Source organism: Typopeltis vanoorti, chromosome 24, assembly GCF_054136105.1.
Source record: "Typopeltis vanoorti isolate ZY-2024b chromosome 24, IOZ_Tvanoo_1.0, whole genome shotgun sequence".
Classification (NCBI taxonomy): domain Eukaryota; kingdom Metazoa; phylum Arthropoda; class Arachnida; order Uropygi; family Thelyphonidae; genus Typopeltis; species Typopeltis vanoorti.
In genome coordinates this window covers 52,032,529-52,057,308 of record NC_143572.1, presented here as the reverse complement: position 1 = coordinate 52,057,308, position 24,780 = coordinate 52,032,529, and the positions used below count along the sequence as shown (strand labels likewise).

At 34.6% G+C, this 24,780-nt stretch overlaps 1 protein-coding gene across 2 annotated transcripts in view; it reads left to right on the top strand.

Annotated features, from left to right (window-relative positions):
• Window positions 1-24,780, top strand: part of pbl (epithelial cell transforming 2 pebble) — a 237,909-nt gene that overhangs the window by 179,461 nt on the left and 33,668 nt on the right. For both annotated transcript variants that reach the window (XM_090413580.1, XM_090413579.1), the window contains exons 17-21: window positions 992-1,070; window positions 4,069-4,188; window positions 13,754-13,913; window positions 15,525-15,676; window positions 22,755-22,837. In XM_090413580.1, the coding sequence (XP_090269706.1) occupies window positions 992-1,070; window positions 4,069-4,188; window positions 13,754-13,913; window positions 15,525-15,676; window positions 22,755-22,837 (594 nt within the window). The remainder of the gene's footprint in view (window positions 1-991; window positions 1,071-4,068; window positions 4,189-13,753; window positions 13,914-15,524; window positions 15,677-22,754; window positions 22,838-24,780) is intronic.

Sequence of the window (24,780 nt, the reverse complement as noted above, 5' to 3'; positions counted from 1 at the left end):
TGTTCAGATTTTCCTATCAATACAGGCATTCCTCAGAGTTCTTGTGATAGCACCCTCTACTCATGTGACAAACCTTGCAGTGCTCTAACATGCTAAGCTTCAAGATCATCTGTAATAAATATCCTAAATGCTGATATCCACACCACTCAGCAATGGGAAAATAACAACCAAGTCACCTTCAATGCTTCAAAAACAATTCTTTTATCTCGAAAAATAACCTTACTTCTCCACATACCTCTGATAATGCTCAACTTAACAGTCGAGACTAAATCTCTTCTCAGACTGACTTTTACTTCGAGCCTTTCCTGGTCACCTCTATAGCACATCTTTGGCTTCCAAAAACAACTTGGCATCTTTTTTTTTTAACTCAAGATGTTAGCTATCTTCTATCCAGTTGCTCACTCTGTTCAAATGATCAAATCTGCCCAACCTTTAAATACCATTATCACATTTGAGATGGTGCACTTACCCTTCTAAAAAATTATCGATGCTATTCAGAAGAGAGTAGTTCAGTTTACTAGAGATCCCTCTTTCACAGATTCTTCAGCCACTTTGCAAACAGTTACTGCATTTTCTCTTAGAAGAGACAATACAGATATTTCAATGGAAACAAGCTGTTCAGCATATGGATATAATGGAAATACCCTTATTCCTATTATGCCCCCATTTCTACTAATAGGAACACAGGTAGCAGCTGCCTAACATCCTTTGCCAGTTGAACTACTGACACTGAACCTGCTTCTCCTAGTTCTTTTTATTATTCAGTCTACCTCACTTCTGTAGTTCTGTGGAACAGGCTTTTCCATCAAGTATTCTCTCACTGACTTCTACCTCCAGCTCTTTAAGAAGAATATCAACAGATTACTTTGCTCTTTACCCCAACTCTCACACAGCATTTATTTCCTAGCCTTGGTACCTTTTGTGTATAACATGACTTATAATAATAAAATTTTATTTATAGTTATTATATTGAAATCTATATCTATTTCAGACATATCAATGAAAATAAACGGAAGACTGAGGGTCAAGTTGCCATGTTTGATATTGTAAATGATATTGAAAATTGTCCGGTGAGTTGCTGCAGTAATAAATGCATGGAATATCTATGAAATTAATCCAAATTTCTATTCTTCATAGTATATTTTAAATATTTGTCCCAATATACACCCAATTCTCCATTTACGTGATAGACTGGTTCCAGAATAAAAAACCACGTAAAAAAGAATACATTCATATGAAAAAATAGAATGGTTTCAGATGTCAAATGAAAACCCAATACGAACAATAAGTTATCTTCAAACAAAGCATGAAAATCATTTGAATAAAACTCTATTTAATTTAATGGAATATATTTTATTTTAAATACTTATTTAAAGTATATACATATGTATCTTTCTTAAAGAAAATAATGTGTCACTAATAAAACAGAAATTCGAAAATGCCCAAGTACACCCATGCATATGGTTATTAAATTTTATTCGCCGTCACTTTCTGACAGTAGCCACATTCTTTTATGTGGCTACTGTCAGATTATTATTTTTTTTTTTTTTACCACGAGCTCTGTAATTAATCAATTACATCATTGAGATCCCCTGTTTTCACTGGATCTTTGTATAATTCTTCATATCACACCATACATGACTTCAGTTCACATTTAAACTGTTCAGCTTATTCAGTATTTGGATCATGTGTAAGAAATTAACTGTAATTTACTAGCCATTTGAAGCTCTTCTTTGCTTAATCCTGCAGTGAGTAGAATCTCTTTATCATCATAATCATCACTTTTTTCTTTTTCATCAAGATTCTCAAGGACAGCTTCTATTATTTCGCCTTGTCAACCATCAATTCTTCAATATCTGCAGACAAAAAAATCATCAAATCCTAATCTGATGATATTGCAATATTCAGTTGTATGCAAAGGTACAGGGTTTTTCTTTTACACATATTCTGCCCAAGTAGCTTTCCAGCATGCATTTAAAGTTGATGGTTTCAATTCTGATAATGCCAACTTAGCAAGTTTGATGTGATCCAAAATAGAAAATTTCTTCCACATAATTTTCTTAATAATTCTTAATAATACTTCTTCCACATAATAATCTTCTACATAATTTTTAGTAGCATAATCAATAACTGTCAGTAAATTATCCTTATCTAGTTTATCCAAAATGTATTGGATTGTTCTTTTTATGTAGTAAGTTTTGAAAGTAGCGATCATGCCCTTGTCTAGTGTGGTTGTGTTAGGTGACAGAAAACAAAATTCCACATTCAAGTGTTCTAAAACAGGATGGCTATGCGCATTGTCTATAATCAATAAAACTTTAAAGTCCAGATTTTTTTCCGTCAAATAGTGTTTAACTTCTGGAACAAAACATTGTTGGAACCATTCATTAAAAATTTCTTTTGTAACCCAACCTGTTTTGTTTGCCCTCTGGTGCACTGGTAATGTGTTAAAATTCACACCTTTCATTGCCTGCTGTCTTAAGGATCGAATGAGTAATGATTTTAATATACGATCTCCTGAAGCATTACTGCAAAATAATAGTCACATGATCCTTAGCTGCTTTAAGCCATCAACACTTACTTGTGATTTTGCTATTTTAGTTCTATTTGGCATTTTTTTTTTTTTCCAAAAAAAGACTGGTCTCATCTGTGTTCCAAACTTGATCAGGAGTGTAGCCATCATTTTCAGTAATTTTGGATTTATTTTGAAAGAATAAATTTGTTTTGAAAGGAATTCTCTAGCTGTTGGCTCATCTGTAAATGCAGCTTCTCCTTTTATTTTTACATTATGAAGCGTGCATCTATTGAGAAATTTTGTAAGCCAACCTGTGTTTACAGAAAATTCATAATTGTTGTTTGATGTTGTTGGCTCCTTTTCCTGAATCTGTTTGTACAACTGTAATGCTTTCTGTTTGATGACATTTCCTTCTAAAGGTATTCCTTTTTGTGAGCAATCTTTTATCCACATCACTAGGACCTTTTCTGTCTTCACTTTTATAATGTGTCTCATATACAATGACAACTTGGCACCTAATTTTGTTCCATAAAAAACAGATTTTCTAATGGCCTCTTCATTTTTCTTAATCATTCTTACAGTAGCTTTGTATCCAAAATATTTCCCTGAGGATGTTGAACCTTTTCCAACTGCTAAATGATCTAAAATTTGGATCTTGGTTTCTAAGGAAATAGCTTTTCTTTTCTTCTTCTAACTGAATTATCTGACATCATGATCAATGGGATGTTACGAAAATATCTGAAAATAATTAATTTTACTAATTTGATAGTACAAGTACAAAACTTCAAAATTTAATACATACCTGTATAACTCCATTGCATGAACAAAACTTTCATGAACAAAACACAAGATGTGTAAACATTTCGAATTGTAAACAAGAAATGATTGTTTAGCAAACAGCTTTACTCCTTCCCTTCCAAGCAGTTTTATATAGGCATTTAATGTAACGGACCAACTTAACTTTGAGGAATCGCCATAGCACCCTTCTGTGCTTACAGGAACCAATGACAAGTGAATATAACAGATTATCTGTTGGCTTAACTTTGGGGGATCATAATTACCAATTTTTTTTTTTTTTTTTTGTGTGTGTGTGTTGTTATTATTGCCACAATTGTCCACATTCTGTAATGTAGAGTAATCCCTGATATTTAAAACATTGAAGGGGTTCTCCAAAATTTAAGTACATATGCATCGTTCTAGGAAATGATAATTATAATGGAAATACCCTTTTTAACAAAACTGAATTCAAACAGAATTTTAAAAATAAGTGCCATTGGAGCCATGCCAAATCAAAATATACCGTGTAAAAGTATAATTGCTTTTGTTTTCTAAACTGTGTCATTTTGAAATCGTATATTTAAAAAAAAAAAAAAAAAAAAAAGCCATGTGAAAAGAGAATTAGCTGTATATTTAAAATTCTTCTAGTTTTCTTACATGAAACTTCAAGGAAACCTTAAACTTTATCAAAATACTACCCTCAAGATATTTTGGCTTAAGTAAAATTCCAACCTGAATCTTTAATTTTAATTGACTACTATAATTCTATTTTTTAGCCCAATTTACTCTCGTCTCATAGAAGCTTTGTTACCAAGGTGGATGTACAAGACATCTTAGAAGTTGTTGGTCGAAGGAGTGATGTAATTTCAATGTTTCTTTTCACTGATATGTTGGAGGTAATTGTTCTCTACCTTACCATTGTTGTATGTGAACTAATTCTGTTTAAAGATAGTTTTATATTTTAATAATTTTTTTTATATATATTTATGATTAACAAAAATACAGTGTGGTAAAACTAATCAAGAATATAATGTGGAATTGTAAATCTGAGACTTTGAACAGAATATGCTCTATCAGCCAGATGTCAGCATACCCACTGTATGTTCGACAATCAAACGGTATATTTGATTTGTCGAAAATTGATTATTACCATTCGCATTTCCCAGAAACATGAATTGACCCCTCCAAATTTATGAATCAAGAACTAAATTAATTAGTCATAAAATGAAATCATAAATAGGGTTTTTTTTTTTTTTATAGTAGCAGCATAACCCCCCCCCCCCCCGCTTTACCTTAGTAATTTTAACATCAAAGCTATACTGGATTTAATAAAAACATTACCGATTACACTACATAATCAGTATTATTCAAGAATTGTGATGTGTTTGTATGGTGAAAAAATTATGCTGCTTAGTGTTTTGAATGATATAAAATTTTGAGCTTGTTATCTAGTGATCTTAAGTTAGACATTTTAGAAATTAGAGATACCTTAAGTTAGAAATAACTGGGAAGAGATTTTCACATTACCTGTAAAGAAAAGCAGAGCACTAACAAACTTCTCGCACAACATGCAGTTTTGACATTCCATGATGGTTTGTTTACAAGGTTCCCATTTAGATGCTGAACAAAGAAAGATGGGTTGATAATATGAATCCTTGCCTCCAAAAAATGTAATCAGTATTGGCTGAAACTACATATCATTACTATAGTACAACATAATCAGATATCATTCTGGCTAGGACATTGCCCAGTTATACTGGTCCCTGCTGTTTTCATCAAGGATTCAGGTTTAATATTAAACTCAGCTAATGGAACAGACTCAGCGGAATTGAAGATGGGTGCTATCATGTTGGAGGTTTAATGGAATATTTACAGCACTAGGAAAGGATTAAAAACTAATTTTAATGATTCCAATATTTTGTCTCAGTCACTGAGACATCTTCAGGGATTACAAATAACTTTTCTAACACACACTCAAATACAACACAATACTAAGTGAAACACGTGGGTAACTCTAAAGTCCTATCTAGGGTGGTTTGCCCTTTATGGGTATTTATAGGTGGCCTAGGATGTAAAGTGGGACCTCTGATAATTAATGTTTCCCAAATTTTGGAAAGTTTCATCAACCGTATTTATTTAAATTCAGTTGATTTCTGAGTACTGCAGCAGATTGTAAAAACAGTCTTTTTTTTTTTTTTTTTAAAAAATTTACTATGGTGGAACGTGGTGGTTTTTCTCCATGAGATCCTGTGGGTTGTATACAAAACATGATCTGCAAGGCCAGATTGACCATAGTTGTGATTGCAGGTGTATGATTTGTGTTCTTCTAAATGGATGGTTGCTAATCTAAGGAGGGAGCTGATCTTTGGTAAAACGGATAATGGTAGCCAGTTTACAGTGGATCTTAAAAGCTGTGTAGAATGGTATAGTTCGCCCACCGATTTGAGGTCCCTCGACACTTCTGCGCATCTCAGAAAAAGAAGAATCCATTCTGATAATAGGGTAATCAGTCCGTATAGTGGGATGAGTTGTTTATTATTACCGGTCGGAAAATTAACTTCTCTTTTATGATTATTGTAGTTAACTATGTTACTTGTATAACAGTTGGAAAATTTTACCTATAAAGCACGTGATTTCGCGTGTTGGCGACCAATTCGGACGTCCTTCATTTTTTTCTCCCCTTTAGCATGAATCGACTATTCTTGGAAAGACGCGAAGCAGGGACCTGGAAACGGTGGGCGAACTATACTTTTTTAAGGACTTGGCTATTTTTTCTGATGTGCAATGGATGTAGGGTATGGTGATGGCATTTCTGAAATCCTTCTGAAGATGTGGCTGGGGAACGGGGGAGGAACTGATTATTTTTTTAATTCTGTAATTGCTGTAGCCATTGGAAAGGAAGGTGTGTATGTGGTTAAGTTCAGTTGAAAGGAAGGTTCCAATGGAACAAAGATTGTGGACTCTATTGGTTAGAGTTTTAATAATGCCATATTGTTGAGAGGGGTGGTGGGAGTGGGTGGACAGTTTGTGAATGTATCTGCCTGTATGAGTGGGTTTTCTATATACAGTGAAGGAATGGTTACCATTAGGAAGGTGTGTTACTAAGGTGTCTAGGAAGAGTACATTGTTATTATTTTCCTTTTCCATCTTAAACTGGATTCTTGGATGTAGGCTATTGAGTTGACAATTGACTGAGGAAGGACTGGGCCATGAGGCTACAATGACATAAAGACTGAAGACAAGGATATTCTAAGTGTCTGGTAATCACTTTAAAAAATTATGAAATGAAATAAGCAGAGACAGAACATTAATAGAAAATGAATACAGTCGTTAATACATTTCAGTATACCTTCGTGATGACCCTCGTGACGATCATGAGGAAATCACTTCCACAGTTGGCATGTGGAAGTGATGACTGAGGAAAATGTCTCTCTTGTTGAGGAACTGCTCAATGACAGACAGCTGAAGCAGCTCTAAGAAATCCAGCAAGTTTGAGGCTTTCTGTAACAATTCTTTTGCATCATTCATGAGAAACTTCACATGACCAAGGTCAGTGCAAGGTGGGTGTCCCAACTTCTCTCTTCAATTCAGGAGGTGCATCGTGTGACCTGCAAGTTTTTAGAACTTTGCCAAGGGAATCAGAAGTGCTGGAATCGATTGTGGATGTAACCATGGTCCTTCGTTTTTGATCCTCTTTCCAAAAGGAAATCCATGGAGTGGTGCAAAGCACCGAGAAAAGCCAAGGTCACTTAGTTCACCAAGAACATGGCAACAATCTTTGGGATTGCTGGGAAATTCTATGAAAGAGTTCAAACAACTTTCCGATGGCTGGCAACTTACAATCAAAAGAAAGCGGAGGAAAACAAAAGGCGTGCCGAACTTGAAACTTAAGATGAAAGATTTTTTTACTAAGTAATTTCCTTAAATTACTTAGTAAAAAATGCATAACCAACGTCTAAGCCTTCCCACGAGAATTAAGATGAAAGACTCATGCCGATTCTTTGGGGGAGTTTGCAAACTTCATGTGAGGTCTCAGAGGAGGCCTAATAAAAAGGCACTAAAGTAAGCAGAAGGGGTCCTGGTTCTCGAATTGCTGTCAGAGGAGGCCACCGTCAGAGAGACTGCCCGGATCCACGTTGCTTGAGAGAGGAGTTTCCCGCTTCCAGAAAGGAGCTTCTCGGTTTGAGACGTCGCTAGAGAGAGACTACTTCTAGGCCGCAGACAAGTTTTTGAATTGCCAGAGAAAAGTTTCCAGGCCAGGTTAATCAGACATTCACTAGTGTGTTGCGTTTTCATTACAATTTGATGAATCAAATGACTTCACTGATATTGTTCAGTTAATGGTATTTCAAGATTATTCAAGAAAAGAACTTTTGAAAATTATACCATTATTGGGAAGGATTAGGGGAGAAGACATTTTTTTGGCATTTGATGAATTTGTGAAACAACACAAACTTTCGCTTTTTAAACTTGTGTCTAATACTACTGATGGTGCTTCTGCAATGATAGGTAATAAATCAGGCTTCATTTCATTATGTAAAAACGATGACAAATATCCAGATTTTTTAACATACTACTCTATTATTCACCAACAAGTACTGTGTAGTAAAAGATTAACACAAAAAGATTAAAAGATAAACACAAAAGATAAAAAGATTAAAAGATAAACACAAAAGATGTTTTGGATATTACATTTAAAATTGTAAATTCTGTTTGAGGAAAAGCCCTGCAATGGCAGTTATTTAAATTACAGGCAGATGATGATAGGGAACTTCTGTTGCACAATAATGTTCGCTGGCTCAGCAGAAGTCAATTTTTAGAAAGATTTCATGTATTAATTAATGATATAAAAGTTTTTGGTGAAAAAGGAGATATTTATCCACAATTGAGTAATAAAAGATGGTTGTTACACTTATCATTTTTAGTAGATTTCTGTACGAAATTAAGCAATTTAAATTTAGAGTTACAAAGGTAGAGAGAAAAATTTAATTGACATGTTAAGTTCAATAAAAACTTTCCAACAATACTTACTTTTATTAAAGAAAAATATAAATGACCTCGAATTTAGATATCTCCCATATTCATTAAAATGTTTTGAACAAAATCAAGAAATGCTTCGCTATGATTTAAAAGAATTTATTCGTGAAATAGAATTAGTTGAGGAAGAAATAGATTCAAGATTTAAAGATTTTAATAAAACTGAAATGATTGTATCTTTTATCAATAATCCATTTCAAGAAAACTTGAACATCACAGAAATTTCAAATAAAATTAGTGGGCTGTTTAATATAAACTAAGCTGAAGTAGAACTTAAGATAATAAACATTCAGAATAGTGTACATTTAAAATCAATAAACGATGAAGTCATTTAGAAGTATGCACATGAAAAATTCCCAATATTAACTAATATTCCATGAAAAATTCTGTCGTGTTTCGGATCGACATACTTGTCAGAATCTGCTTTTTCAAATATGACCATCAAAAAAAATCGATAAGAAACCAAATTACAAATAATAATTTGGATGATTGTCTGCGATTGGTCACTTCTTCATATCAACTTAACTATGAAAATATTGCGAGGTCAGAACAATGCCAAATTTCACATTAACTTTTTTTTTTTTTTTTTTTACATAACCAGCATTTAATGTCATTTGTGATTTTGTAATCAATCTGTTGTTTTTTCTAACTTTGGTTTTCCAAAGTAGAGAAATATTTTATTCCAATATATATATATATATATATATATATATATATATATATATTTTTTTTTTTTTTTTTTTAAATTATAAATTAAGCACCCTCAAAAAATTTAAATAAATTTTTTGGGGTGCTTAAGGGTCAAAGCTGTATAACTGAGAGGAGACCTCCACATAGCCTTTAAAGGAATGCGGAGAACCGACCAGGGCTTCTGACCTAATGTCCAATCCTCACCTTCTCATGTTGCACCATGTTGGGTATCTGCTTCGATACTGAACGAATGAGGATGGGCTCGCAATTTGGGATTTAGCCGACCAAATTGTATTCTTATTGGTTAAACCAAAATAAAAAATGATGGTACAAACAAAATTTCATGCCGGCTGGGACGTCGCCCGGTTAAACAAGGCCCCCGTTGTTTTTGCCAGGGAACCAGGGCTAACAGCGAAAAGTCAGCTACTGGAACAAATCTGAAAACACACCCCAGCTCAACATCACCAGAGTTAAAGATCGGTACTATCAATATATGAAGCCTGAATGGCAAAGAAATGGAGCTTGCTGAGGAATTAGATAAGTACTAGATTGACATAATAGGGGTGACTGAAACAAAAAAAGACAAAAACTGGGGAGATCTTACTGAGCAATAAGTACAAAATGTTATATTCAGGAAATGACAATCAAGGAAAAGGAGTAGCCATAGTATTCAACACAAAAAACGAGGCTAATCTTCTTGAATGGCAGTCAGTCTCAAGTAGTGATGTGGGCAAATATGAGAATGGGGAAGTGGACAATGAGACTTATTTGTGCCTATGGTCCCACAGAAGGTTCTACTAAGGTAGAAGTGGAGGAATTATTTGGGGCTTTAGAAAAAGCAACTGACACAATGAAAAAGGAAAAGCTGGTCCTTGTTGGGGATTTAAATAGCAGAGTAGGAAATGATTGTGAGACATACAAAAATATTTTGGGAAAATTTGGATAAAAGAGCAAAGCTAATAATAATGGCAAATATCTGTTGGATTTCTGCTCAGGACTGATTATTACTAACACCATGTTCCAACATAAAAATGTGCACAAATTCACATGGAGAGAAGAGACAAGGAATAAGAAAAATCCCATTAATTATGTTATTGTTGATAGTGATGTTTTCTCCCTGGTGCAGGACACCAGAGTGTACAGAGGAATTGAAATTGGAAGTGATCACTATTTAGTCTTGAGCAGAATAAAATTGAATTTCATATTGAAAAGAATAACATATAAGAAAGTGTTAAAGTGAATAAAAGTTGAGCAGCTCTTAGATGTGAACTGTAGACTAAAATACACAAATATTATTGAAGAAAAAATGAAAGAGTTTGAGAACAGGAATCAGACCTTGGAGATTCAGTGGCAAGCCTTCTAGAAAGCCCTGATTGACTCAGTTAGAGAGGCATGTGGTGAAGTTGTCTGCAAGGATAGAAAAATTAGAACTTCATGGTGGACACAGGAAGTTAAAGAGGCAGGGAAGGAAAAGAAGAAAGCATATCAAAAGTTCCTGGCAAATAAGTCAGCTTGTGCTCTTAGAGAATACAGAGACAAATGTAAGAATGCTAAACACTGTGCAAAACTAGCTAAACAAAAGTCATGGGACGATTTTGGCAAGAATATAGAAAATAAATATCAAGAAGGTGCCAAAATATTTTGGAGGTTGTTGAAGAAGCTTAGGAATGGAGGAAAGAGTGCTGTAAAAGGAGTTAGAGATGATAAAGGTGACATGAAAACAGAAGAAAAGGATATCGTTGACGTATGGAGTAATTACTTTGAAAAACTGCTAAATGAAAGAAGCAGTGGAGACAGCACAGTGGTAAAAAACACTGAACAGACATGCAGTTAGGAATACATATCCATACTTGAAGTAGAAAAAGCCATCAAAGGCTTAAAATGTGGAAAGGCAGCAGGAGTGGATGATATTCGACCAGAAATGCTGAAGTATGGTGGTATAAAAGTCTTACAGTGGCTGCACTGCATAGTTCAGAAAGCCTGGACAGAGGACGAATTCCCGATGATTGGAGTAGAGCTCTCATAGTACCCATATATAAAAAGGGAAATAAAACTGAATATGAGAATTACAGAGGTATTTCCCTACTAAGTGTTCCTGGCAAGATCTATGCAAGTATACTTGAGAAACGATTGAGAAGAAATGTGGAAGAAAAGCTTGGTGAAGAACAAGCTGGATTCAGGCCAAATAGAGGCTGTCAGGATCAGATCTTCACTTTACTACAAATAGTGGAGAAATCATGGGAATATAACAAAGATCTGTATTTAAGTTTTGTCGATTTGGAAAAGGCATATGAAATGTGCCAAGAGAGAAGCTTTTCAATACGCTGCAGTTATATGGTGTCGATCGGGCATTATATCAAGCAATATTTAGTCTTTGAGTTGTAAGTCAGCAGTTAGAATTGAAGGAAGTACAGGAAGATGGTTTAATGTTAAATCTGGTGTGAGACAAGGATGTACATTATCCCCTCTGTTATTCATTATCTATATGGATCACATTATGAAGGAAAGTAGTATTAAACATGATATCAAAATTGGAGATGTTAATGTCAGCTCTTTGCTTTATGGGGATGATGTTATACTTCTAAATAAATCTGCTACAAGTCTGCAAGATTCTCTGACTAAATTGAATAACTGTTGTAATAGATAGGGTATGAAGGTCAGCAATAAAAAGACAAAGACAATGAAAATAGGCAGAATCAATGAAAATGTCAACTGTGTTGTGAATGGAGAACCTGTGGAACAAGTAAAACATTTCAGCTACTTAGGCACGATTTTTAGTGAAGATGGTAAATTGAATATAGAAATAGACAACAGAATCAACAAAGCTGGTATGGTGGGAAGTCAACTGAATAAATTCATATGGAATAAGAGAGAAATTAGTCGGAACACTAAATTAGCTGTATACAAGACAGTGTTCAAACCAGTTTTAACTTATGGATATGAAAGGTGGGTCAGAAGTAAAACACTTGACCAAAGACTAGAGACCGCAGATATGAGAGTCCTGAGGAAGATTAGAGGCGTGAACAGATGGCATCAATAGCAATATCATATTAAAAACGAGGATATTAGGAAAGAATTGACATTGTCAGCATCCAGGAATGCATTAGCAGAGCAAATATCAGGTGGTATGGTCACTTAAATAGAATGGGAGAGAAAAGATTAGGAAAACAAGTGTTTTCTGCCAGGTTGGTAGGAAAACGACCCAGAAGAAGACCAAGATATAGGTGGATTGTTACGGTACAAAGTGCCTTAGGCGATAGAAATATAAGATCTGATAATGTTGGAGTCTTGACAAGTAGCAGATTGATTTGGAGGAAAATTGTATATAGGAAGTTAGTAATGATATAATTTTTTCATGTAGTATTATCATATCCTGTACACCCCTTGAGGGTACACGGCAGGAAAGTGATTATGATGATGATATTGATGAAATAAATTTTTAAATACACAAATAAAGTTTTTGGTTGTTTATTTGTGCGTTATCAGGTTGGGGGAATGTGATCTGTATAAGAGAGTAGATTGTCGAATAACTTATATATATATATATATATATATATATATATATATATATATAAGAGTAGATCGCCAAGAAAAAGTAAATATTAAAAGTAGCTCGCGAAGTAAAAAAGGTTGAACACCACTGGTATATAGAAACAGCAACATCCCTTTATTCTCTCACCTACCCCTTTACTTTCTGTATTGACTACCCTATTCAATATTTTTGTTTGAGAAACTAGATTCTTCACTTGGTCATTTTCACACTCACTCGCTTCATGGTTGCCTTCACAAAACTCACTTGCTTCCACCCTAATTGTTTAATTGTGACAGATGATGGTGGGACTTTGCATGGACGCATCTCTCCATGTTTTTTTGTAGACTGAATGACTAAGTTTTTCTTCTGAGACTTCACGAGAGTGTCTAAACAAAACAGCATTGTTTTCCACGTTCAATAGTGAACTTAATGTAGGAATAAATGGACTTGCTGCTTTTTTTTTTGTGCCTTTAGCTAACCTGTTTGTGAAGTTTGAAAAACCTGGAGAATTGCAAGTTATGACCAAAACTTTGGTTAAGATATGTAGGTAATGTGTTCATCAAATGGCATAGGTCTGCATCTTGTATTGCAGAATTTTGAATATTGAATGTCAGAACACATCAAGAATGTGAAGGAAAAAAATAAAACATAATTAGGACTAGCAGCACATGTCAGAGCATTCACGAATCGTTGGAAATGTTAAAACCCAAACAAGGTATGACCTTGTTTCTTGTTTGCATCAAGTTTGGTCAGTCTTTCATCATAAACTTGTTGAACAGATCTTGGACACTTCTCATCACATTGCTAGCCATCATAATACAATTTGAGTCATGTGCATTCACTATTGTTAGTCTGTTTTAAATATTCATTGTTACCATTACTGCTAATTTGCTTATTAGCAGAGTTTTTAAACTAAAAAAAAATAGCCAATGAAGTCTTCATGTGGAATTTATACTGGAGTTTAATTTTTAGCATGAATATATTTTGTTTATTATCCTTGTTTTAATTTCAAGTAGTGTATTCTGAATAACAAGAACTGAGAAAGATGCATTTGTTTACAAATTTGCAAAAAAACTTAGTTAACAATGAAAATGAATTGAATATATTGTAGTACAGTCTTTATTTACTATTCCCAACTTCTTTATGAAATGTTTGTTGCTGTAAAAGAGCATTTCTTATTCAGCATTTTACTAATTTTACAGATTTGTAAAAAACGAACAAAAGTGGCAGCTAATCTTAAAAGTCCTGGAGTTGTCAGTTTGTCCTCAGGAATACCTCGTGCTCATCAAAAGGGTTACAAACATTTAGAATTAATCCATTTGTCCCATATCAAAAGGGTGGTGGATGTGAAAGAGACAGAAGGTAAGTAAATATATTTGAATACATGGGGATGATATGAAAGGAATGCTTCTTATTTTTTAATTTTAAACATGACTTTTAGGGTTCTGTGCATGGTTTCTTTTTGAGCCTCGTCTCCAAAGAGAATAGGCCTGTGCACTCTGGCAGTTTGTCTGCTGCTTTGCTGAGTGAGGGCTTGGTGTGATGGCAGTGCTTGCCTCTGGTTGTGCTAGGCTGAGGTTTGGCATGGTGTTGGGCAGAGCACAGAGATTCATAAGAGATCCAGAGCTTCAAGCTACCTGAGGAGGAGTGACCCTCTTAGGTCACAAATTTTTGGAATTTGGCAATTTGAACAAACTGTGAATAGCCTGGTCTCTGATAAGAACCAACAGCTCAAAATAGCTCTCAGGCCAGTGAAATTTAATCAGTGCACCAATAAAAAGTGACTATATGGGCGGCGCCCATGTCTTTTAAGTAGTGTAAACCTGACAAAGATTCATTTGGCATAAAAATAATCACAGTTGTCAAAAGATTGAAGCCTTCTAGGCTCTATAATTTTGTACTTTTTTATTTTATTTATTTATTTATTATTATTTTTTTTTTCTCTTGCATTAGGAATTAGAAAGAATTGCTATAGCATTTAATGCTAAACATGAAGAATGAATACTGTTTGAGGCATAGTAACTTGCTCAGATTTTAAAATATATTAGATGTGAAATTATTCAAGACTGTAATATATTCAATAATATATATTATTAACGCTGAATAAAAAAAATGTAATGAACATCCAATTAGGTACGAAGTGATGTGAATTTTGCTTGCAGAAATATGTTGAACCAAAAACTTAAAATAGTCCAAATGCAAATATTTTCAAATTTACATTGTTCAGTAAGCTACTCCATGTGCATTCAACACAATTTGGTCTTGCTTTTTCAGGTATCTCATTTATCTTAAATAACACATGGATATTATTTTGTTCCTGTTTTAATTATTTTATTCTTGTCATTTCCTCAATTATTAGCCTTCAACACTTTGCAGTATGTTTGCTATGCTTGCAATATGTAGTCCCTAAGAGATTGCAGTAGTGAAGTAGACTGTAATTATTCAATTCTTCTCTTCCTTTTTTTCCTTTTGATTTACTGTTAACTATCCATGGTTAATATTCTTGAATACGAGTTTAATATAAAATTATTTTTTAAAAAGTTTTTATCTAAATTTTTTAATCTAAGTAAATATAAGCAAATTTAAAATTTTTAAAATTCAAATATAAATTTATTAAGTACAATTTTAAATTGATATGAGATTGAAGAATACTAGTATGTTATAAATGAAATATAAACATTATAATTGTATTATTTAAAAAATCAAATTCATTATAGATTTATCAAATGTTATAAATATATTCAACCTTTATATTTATTCTAGTTTTGGCTGAATGCTCATAGTCACCTGAAAATGTGCAAAAAAAACTGAATCTTATCTGTAATAATTTTTCTATTATTAAATAACTAAAAAATACTAAAAATGTTTTGTTGCCCTCTATAATTACTAGAAAAAGCAAAACTGAAAATTATTCTAATATATGAAGTAATTGCTTTCATAATATAAACTTTTTCTTTCTTTTGATTCTTATAGAATGCAAGAATCTATTTGCCCTTGTTATTCGGTCTAACCAAGAGCTTAAGGAACGCCTGTACACATTTTGTCTCATTGGAGACACTAAAAAAATCTCATTTTTGAAAATCCTGAGCCGTCGTATGGCTATTACTGTTTGTAGAGCAGATGCAGTAAGTATTGCTTAAACCCAGAGTATTATTTTGTTTATCTACTATACATGAACAGTTTCTTGTGGGTGCCGTTGTTATGGACTGGGTTCTCAGATGTACTCAAAAGCAAAGTGTAAACTTGTAGATTTTTGTTCTTTTCAAAGTTACCCCCCTCCCCCGTAAAAATAATAAATATTATTATTATTAAGACACCTCCAGGGAGTTGAATCTTCGAGGTAGGCCATGCTATTCACACTACTTGCACACACAACATCCAACAGCAATTCATTCCAATCATGCAACACCATGAGAGAAAAATCTAGTCCTCACCCCCATTCGACAGCATTCATTCTCAACTTCTAAGGATGCCCTCATGTCTTTTCCCCACCCTCCACAGAATGAAAAATTCCATTTACTGAAATTCCTTTTTACCTTTTCAGAAATTTGTAAGTCTCAATCAAATTCTTTGTTTGCTAGTGTCTGCAGCCTACAAATTCTCAATTCTGACTTTATAATCAGTATTCCACAATCCTGATATCATTTTTAACACTCTCTCTACTGTATCAGAATCAGCATGGAAACCAGGAAACCAGACCTGCGTGCAATAGTCCAAGTATAGTCTTATCAAGGCCTCATAAAGAGGCAAAATGACTTCCTTATCTTTACATGTCAAGGTTTGTTTCAGCATTGCAATTATTCTCTGAGTTGCATTTACAATTTTTGCTATATGACCCTTGAACTTCCTGTCTAATAAAAGATGCCTAGCCTGATCAGTTTCTTCTAGCATAATCCCACCAATATAATACGACATTAGATATCACACCAAAGTGCATCACCTTACATTTATTAACGTTGAACTGTTAGCCATTTTCACATGTCCACAATTCCAGCCTATTCAAATCATTCTGCAAATGCTGTATATCAGCATTTGCAGAATGCTGATATACAGCACTCTTGATTACTCTACCTATCTTTGCATCATCAGCAAATAGCTGTATGTTGGACGTCAAATCCTTCCCAATGTCATTAATGTGCAAATTGAATAACAGTGTACCAAGGACTGATCCTTGTGGTACACCACTGGCTACCTCGAATCTTGCAGATCCTCCCGTATACCACTTTTGTATATGTCATTCAACCATCCTTTTATCCACGCTAATATTTTATAATCCAAACTTATATTTTCCAATTATTTAAATTAAGGGGATATTTAATCCCACATTATTCTTAATTTAAATAATTTTAACATCACCGAAGTGAAGCCTTTTGGCTCTATTTCATTAATTATATTTTCCAATTTATGCAACAGTCTTCCATGCTGTATTCTGTCAAAAGCCTTAGCAAAATCCAAAAGTATCATGGTGTATCCATTCCTCTTGTCTAACTCAGAGGTAACATTATTATAGAATGTGATGTGAGCAAGTTGCTAAAACATGACCTTCCCTTAGTAGAAATTCTCTGTTAACCCATTTCTGAATGCAAGCCCTACCAACTTTTCCAAAATCTTCACCACCATTCCTGAGATACTGATTGTTTAATAGTTTGATATATATGTCTTCACCACCCTTGTGCAATGGAATTACCATACATTCTTTCCACTCCTGTGGAATCTTCCCTGTTCTGAGACTCAAATCATATAACCTGGTCAAAGGAATAACCAGTTCAGCTGAACACTCTTTTAGCATCCATGCTGATATCTCATCAGTGTTCATATTGTAGAATTCTTAAGTTCGTGCAACAGCTCTAGTACTTTCTCCTCGTGCACGCAAGTTTCTTCATATAGTGAAGAGATAGCAGTCAGTTCAATGTTGCATAGCTTTTAGAAAAATTGCTACTCATTAGTTGAACAATCACTTCAGCATCATTAACCGCATATCATCTGCAGAGTATGTTATTTTATATTATGGTATTTTATATATTTATATATATATATATATATATATATAAAATTAATAAAAGAAATAAAAAATAACTCCTTAGCCCACTAACAGTATGAATGTGCAAATGGTTTACTAAACTTTTCATAGGTGTGATCCACATAAACTAGATTAAGAATGATTACATTTTTGTAAACCTAGATATTGCATTAGCTAGGTGGTCCAAGGTGATTTTTTGTTTTTATGAACTGTATATTTTTTTTACATTTTTACATAACTCTGCTGTTGAGACCAAAAATGGAACTGTTACTTCAGGCCATCTCTAAATGGCAGAACCTGGTTACTTTTGGATAGTTATGTTGTTACTATGCTGTTTTCTCCCTTCTGAGGTTAGTAGTCCCGGTAGAATTTGTTCCATTGCTATTAGTTCAACAAAACAGAATGAGGATCCTCTCTCACTTAGGGAGGGACCAGGAACTCCATTCCTGTGATTGATCTTCCTTTGACTTGAATGGCAATGTCTCTTTCACCTGTCTCTGCAATGCCTAAAAGTAATTTCCACTACCTCCATGAAAAGACCAGTCATTAGATCAGCATTGAATTCTGGAACAAATATGATCTTTTTAACCATCAACACAGGGGCAGTATATTTGTCTCCATTGCAGTAAGGTCTTTACTACTTCAATAGGCCTGAGTATGCATTGGCAAGCAAACATTTCATCACCCTGTGAACCTTCCGCAACTTTAATCTTCCTATAACATCCATTTATCAAAATATCTTTGTTCAGCAAGGACCATTATCTCAAAGACACTTTGTTCAGACTGTGGAAGAGCCTTTACCACTGCTATTGTGGCATTTTCTGCCATGCAAAACATGCCAGTGCTGTTAATGCTGAAATATGTACTGAACCTGCAAAAGCACAGTGGACTGTTGAAGAGGAACAACATCTTGCCTTCCGTAAAGTCTCGTTAGCTACAAGACATAGCTCATATCAATGAGGTTTAGGCAGACAATAGCTGCAATTATATTGCATTGTAAATTACCGCCCTGCACACAACTAGCACTGTGACTGTGGACTTCTATGTTAGAATATCTCCAAGAGCAGGAAATACCTCCATCTCCATCACTATGCCTTACAAAATCTTGGTATCAGCCCTCTCTACCTCAGTACAGTCACAGGGTTTTAAAGATATTATTAGATTGTCACTCAGCAAAGTTGAATCATTACTTGCAGATGGAGTTTTCCAGTTCTTAGTAAAATATTGTCTTTATCATCTGTTTAATCCATGTGGAAAGGGAGAAAGTGTCTTTATTCCCAAATACATGCATTATATAAGAATAGAAGGGTTTGTTCTAGAACAGTACTGGACAGAGTATCTCCTCCTCCAAGTGAGATACATGAGGAGTTTATCCGTTTTTGGATAGGTATGGTGGCAGAGCGATCCTTCTGATGTCTTTTTTGCTCTGCCACCATACCTATCTGATATAGTCCTTACTTCTATTTCAAGTTCCGTTTCGGAAACAGAAATTTTCCTTCCATCTTTTGATGAAATAGTTTTCACTTCCAACTAGTTCATCAGCTATGGGGACGTTTACTGCTACAAAGCTTTGGCAGGTTCCTCTGTCTATCTTACAAGATTTAATTAATCTACTACTGTTTATACCAAATGTCTACCATTGCATCTACTCCAGTCAAGAACAGTGTTCATTCCAAAGAAGGAAGATGGATCTGTACCCTCTAACTATTGTCCAATTACATTTGCTCCTATTCTCTTACATCTCTTTCATAAAGTTAGCTAAACATCTGCAATCATACATCCAACATGATTTTAGGCAGAGAGCCTTCATCTATGCAGGTGGCTGTGCTGAGAATATCTTCATTCTTTTCTCTCTTCTCTCTGAATTGAATCCTGATGTCAACTTCAGCCTCTCTTTATGGCATCCCTATACCTCTAAAAGATCTTTGACAGTGTCCTCCCTTTGAGCTCTGTCTGTTGCAGGATGTCCAGAAGAAGCTTTCCTCACCTACATATCAGAGATTTACTCTGCAAATTTCCTCACTATCACTCTGGACTCCAAATTGATGTCCATCCCAACACTTTTGGGTATACACCAAGGAGACTTCTCTTTCTTCTATTTTTGTCAGTTGTCATTGAGTTTCTCTGCTCTCTTTCAAGCCATATTGGCCACTCTCATGACACAACCACTGTTAATTCTATGCCATTTGCTGATATACGCTCTACTACTGAAGGCTTGCAGGAACTCCTTAACTAAACAGTCGATTTCTTTCAAGTTTGAGGCTTAAACTTCAGTGTAACAGTTGAGTAGTCTTGTTCTCTTTTCCTCTCCTCAAGTAGACATGAATTGAAGGGTGAACTTTTGAGTTTTCCCCGCATTCATGTATGTCCTTGCATTCTATCTCAGTTCTGGAGGAGTGGAGACAGACACCTTGGTGTTTTCTTCTCTCCAGTAGGCTGTTCCTTTTTTCCCATCGGCTCTAGGATCTTTTCTCTCTTCTCTTCCTTAAGCGTCACTTAAACCTCAACAGAGGCTCTTCATTCTGAATTATTTCCTTCTTTCCAGACTTTACCATAGGTTAATCCCAAGTAAAGTCTCTCTCTCTCTCAGTACTATCCCATATGGATGTAGCAGTTTACTCAGCAGTCAGTTTGTGGTTACACCCTCCTCACAATGTTCCACTAGGATTTTTCCATGCCACTGTAAATCGTAGAGGTCTTGGGATTCCCTCATTTGTAATGATTAGTGCCTAGATTACATCTATCCAAATACCAGACATTTTCTATCTCCACTTCAGAAGTATGTCTTACTACCTCTAGGACTTCATGTTTTAAGGATGATTATCAATGTACCTCTGGACATTGATAATCATCCTTAAACTTCCTCGGCTGTACAAATGAGATGGGCTTTAATGTTGCAGCATTCAGTCATTGGAGCTGCATTACAGAATCTAAGCACGTTTCCTTTCACCATCAATGGATCAAGGATGGAACTTGCTTCCTGCCCAATTTTGAATATATAGATTTAATTAGGAAAAGAATCAGTGTTCTGCCAAATTGAGCTTATACAACTTGGGGAAGAAGTGATAACAAGAACTGCAGAGTAGGCTGTCAGAGTATAGAAACTTTGGCTTGTTTTGCTCAGTGTTATTATCACACTTGTGGAGCATGTGTCATAAAACACCATGCAATAGTGAGGATTATAAAGAATAGACTATAAAATCATCTATTCCTTTGTTAGATAATTTGTTATATAAAATAGTCTATGCCTTTGTCAGATAATAGTAGTTGAATCCCACTATAGAACTAACATTGGATTAAGGAAGCCTGACCTTCTAGTAAAGAGAGCTGAATTAGTCATTATTGATATACAAGTTGTAGATGCTGGGTGACCACTTACTCCCCTCCATCATGAGAAAGCTGCTTGTTATGCTGAAAACTAAGACTTTGTATGGTTACTTCAGGAAGAACACAACGTTGTACTCAAATTTACTTCTGCAACTGTATATTTTAAACTTGCATGGTTAAGCAGAGTTATATGGACTTACTGAGCTTTGGGCTCTCTAGGGCTGATGTCAAGATACTCTCTTTGCATGCCTTGAAGGACACACTGGTGGCATTGAGGACTTACCAGAGAATGATTTCTTGAGTCCCTAGGCTGGAGTTGGATAACACAGGATATGGTTAGGTCTTAGGCCTTTTCTAGTACTATATGTAGGACCATAGTATATAGTACTGTTTCAGTGCAAAGTTGGGAAAAACAAACAAACAAACATGTAAGTAGTATGGTGGTCTCGCATTGGCAATGAAATTCATTTGACTTATAGTCTGGTCTACTTTTATTTACGGAGTAGAAACATGGACAATAAACAAGGAAGATAGGATTTGTGCTTTCAAGATGTGAATATGAGAAGAGCATTGAAGATCACATAAGTCCAAAAAATAAAAATGAAGTTGTTTGGAGATAAGTACTAAAATGGAAGTCATAAAAAAAAAAGGGGGGGTCATATTATGAGATATAAGTCTTCAAAAAGATTTCCTAGAGGAAAGAATTGAAGGAAGTAAACAATATATACATGGGTTCAGAAACAAAGGCTTCACTGTCTAACTGTGTGTGTGTGTGTGTGTGTGTATATATATATATAAATAAATAGAGAGAGAGAGCAAAAGAATTGCCTGAGATAGAAATCTGTAGTAGAGATCCTCTTGTATAGTGATGACATTTGATAGGATCTCACCTGTTTTATGTTCATTTTGAAAATAAAACAGGTGTGATAAAACACTTCTCCAATTCTTCTGCAAATTCTCTTTTACTGGTAATGCATGGTGGTGCTTATCTTCAATTCTAATCTTGTTTATTTCATTAGCGGATCTTTACTGTTCCATAAAAAAAACAGCAGGATCCTTGTTTAATTGGACATCCCAGATAGGATGACATTTCTGCATGTTATAGAAATGTCATTCTAGCTGAGATGTTCAAATTATACTCTGTATTAAGCCAATACAGAGTATAATTTGGTCAGTCACATTTTCAAACTGTGAGTCTATTCTCATTCATTCAGTATCCAAGTGTGAACACCTTACAATGTATTTCATCATGAGAAGGCAATGACTGGATATTGGGTCAGAAGCCCAGAACACTTCTCTTCATTCCTCAATTCCTCACAAGCTATATGAAAGTCTCCTTCTAGCTGTAAAGGAACTCCCCCCCCTCCCTTTTTGTTATAATATTATTTGCTAGTGAGAACCACCTGTCTTATAAGTTTCTTTTCTTTGGTGAAATTCACATAAAACATACTCAAACATGTTTAAATAAATGGTCTATCACAATGCTAAATTTTCTAATGTTTTGGGTATTATTTTTTTGTTTGTAATGTTTTGGGTATTATTTATTTGGGTATGAATTTGGTGAAATTCACATAAAACATACTCAAACATGTTTAAATAAATGGTCTATCACAATGCTAAATTTTCTAATGTTTTGGGTATTATCATCATCAAATTCCTGCCATGTATCCTCACGGGGTGTACAGGTTTGGAGTATAAAACTGCTGAAAACAGAAAGCAATTAAAAATGGCAAACACCATGCAGTGAAAGAATTTTATGAAATATCTTTTTTTTTTTTATTTCAGTAATGAAGATTATAATAGTCAATTTTAATTCTTGTCTCTTTGAAGATAATTTATTTTCTCCCCTTTTATAGGAGAATCTGCTGACATGTCTAGAACCTGATCAACTTGAAATTGATCCTACAGATACAGGAAATGCTATCAGCAAAGCTATAAAGTATGATATTTTCGCTTCTCTCAATGTATTTTACATGTCTTATTCAGGTTTTCTTTCAATAACCTTGAACTTATATACACTATCATATCAGAAGTGATCAGACATCTCTTTGATTGCAGGGAAACATATTAATATGTAGTCTGCAGTGAACACAGAGTTAACAGTAGAGAATGATATTATACAACATTGAATCTGTCTTTAGGCATATATGTATCGTGTGTGTTACACAATAATATATTTTAATAATATATTATCGTGTAACATAATAAATATATTGTTATGTGCTGAGTACAAAACTATCATCCATATTGTTCTGTCAACTGGAATTTGCTTAAGAATGTGCTTTATTGCCCCGCAAAAGTCAGCTGAACTGAGTTGCATTGGATCAGTTCAATATTGGTGCTTTTCAGGACATGTATGTGGATATGTACCTTTTGTTCATATACCATAATGATACTACCATGAAGAACAAGAATAGGTAGATGTGTGGCTACCATTTTTGTAACTGCCACCCACAAAAAGGTTGTAAATAACCTCTGGTATATGAGTACCACTGATGGCCTAATGTTTTTTGTTTATTTATTATTTTTTTAAATTTAATTTTTACACAGTTCAGAATCCCTTGCTCTTTTTTTTTTTCAAGCCACTTTAAACCTCCAATAAGCAGAATATGCCTTATGCCAGGTGATGAAATTCATGTTCTCCATAAAGACATTCACAAGCATCTAAGTCCACTGCAAGATTCATACCCATAGACTATTTGAAGAGCTAGTATGCTGTTTACTCAACCAACGAGGCCAATAACTGATCTAGTTTTGTGCCCATGTGATTTAGAATTTGCTTTGTCTTAACTAGGCATAACATTTAAAGTGATTTATTAAATGTGTTGAACATGCATCATTTTCTTTTGCACAAAGGGCAAATTGCGTGATGTTGATTTACTATCTAAATTTATGGTTTTGTTGGAATTGTAGTTGTCAGATGAGGCATGACATATATTCTCTATAGACAGTTGTAGTAATGCAATGACTATTTCCTATATCTGTGGTATACCAGAGAAAATAGCTAGAAATTTGAATACAGTTTCTGCACTTCAAGTCCCACTTGAAACTAGTTGTGCTTATCCATTCCCCTAAAGACCAACTTTCTCTCTCATTTCCTGTATGTGAAGAGTTTCTTATTGGCCTGCTACAAGCAGGCTGGATTATCACCCAGCATCTGCTTGGATTAAAAATACATGTGTAGTCAGATCTACTGGACATCCATGGACACATCATTCAGACTTGGGCTGGGGAGGGGTACTTCATTAAAAAAAGTTCCAATGTGAAAGTTTTGAATCTACGGCTACCTTAAAATCAATCTAATTCAAATAGGTATAGATGTTAAACTTTCCGAATTATTGGAAACAGTAATTCTTCAGGGTCCTGAGTTACAACCTAGGCTTTCTGTTGGTGCCAATAGCTAAGATACCCTTCCTAGCATGTACTCTAGACTTGAGTCTAAGTTTCACTTTATAAGCAATATATTTGCATGTGTCAACTGATATTGTACTGATATTTTTTGACTGTAACAGCATGTATTCACAGGGCAGGTTTGACTGTTCTGATTTTACACTTTTGCTTTTCCTCCTTTCTCAGAAAAAGTATTTTTTGAAGAAACTTTTAGATTATTCAATAAGGCTTCTTGAATAAGAACACATTTATATCACGCGCGCGCGTGTGTGTGTACGCACGGTATGCATAAAGTTTTGCCTTGACATTGCTTTCCCCAAACATTTCTATCTTTCACTTTCTTCCCAAAGAATTCACAGCCTGGGCTTTAATAAATTCACATACCATTTTGTCTTACCTGCAATTCTCCCACATCTCGCTATCTTCTCATTCCCCCCATCCTCCTTTCAGCCATATTTCAGTGGTAATATGTTTATCACCATACGCTGGATG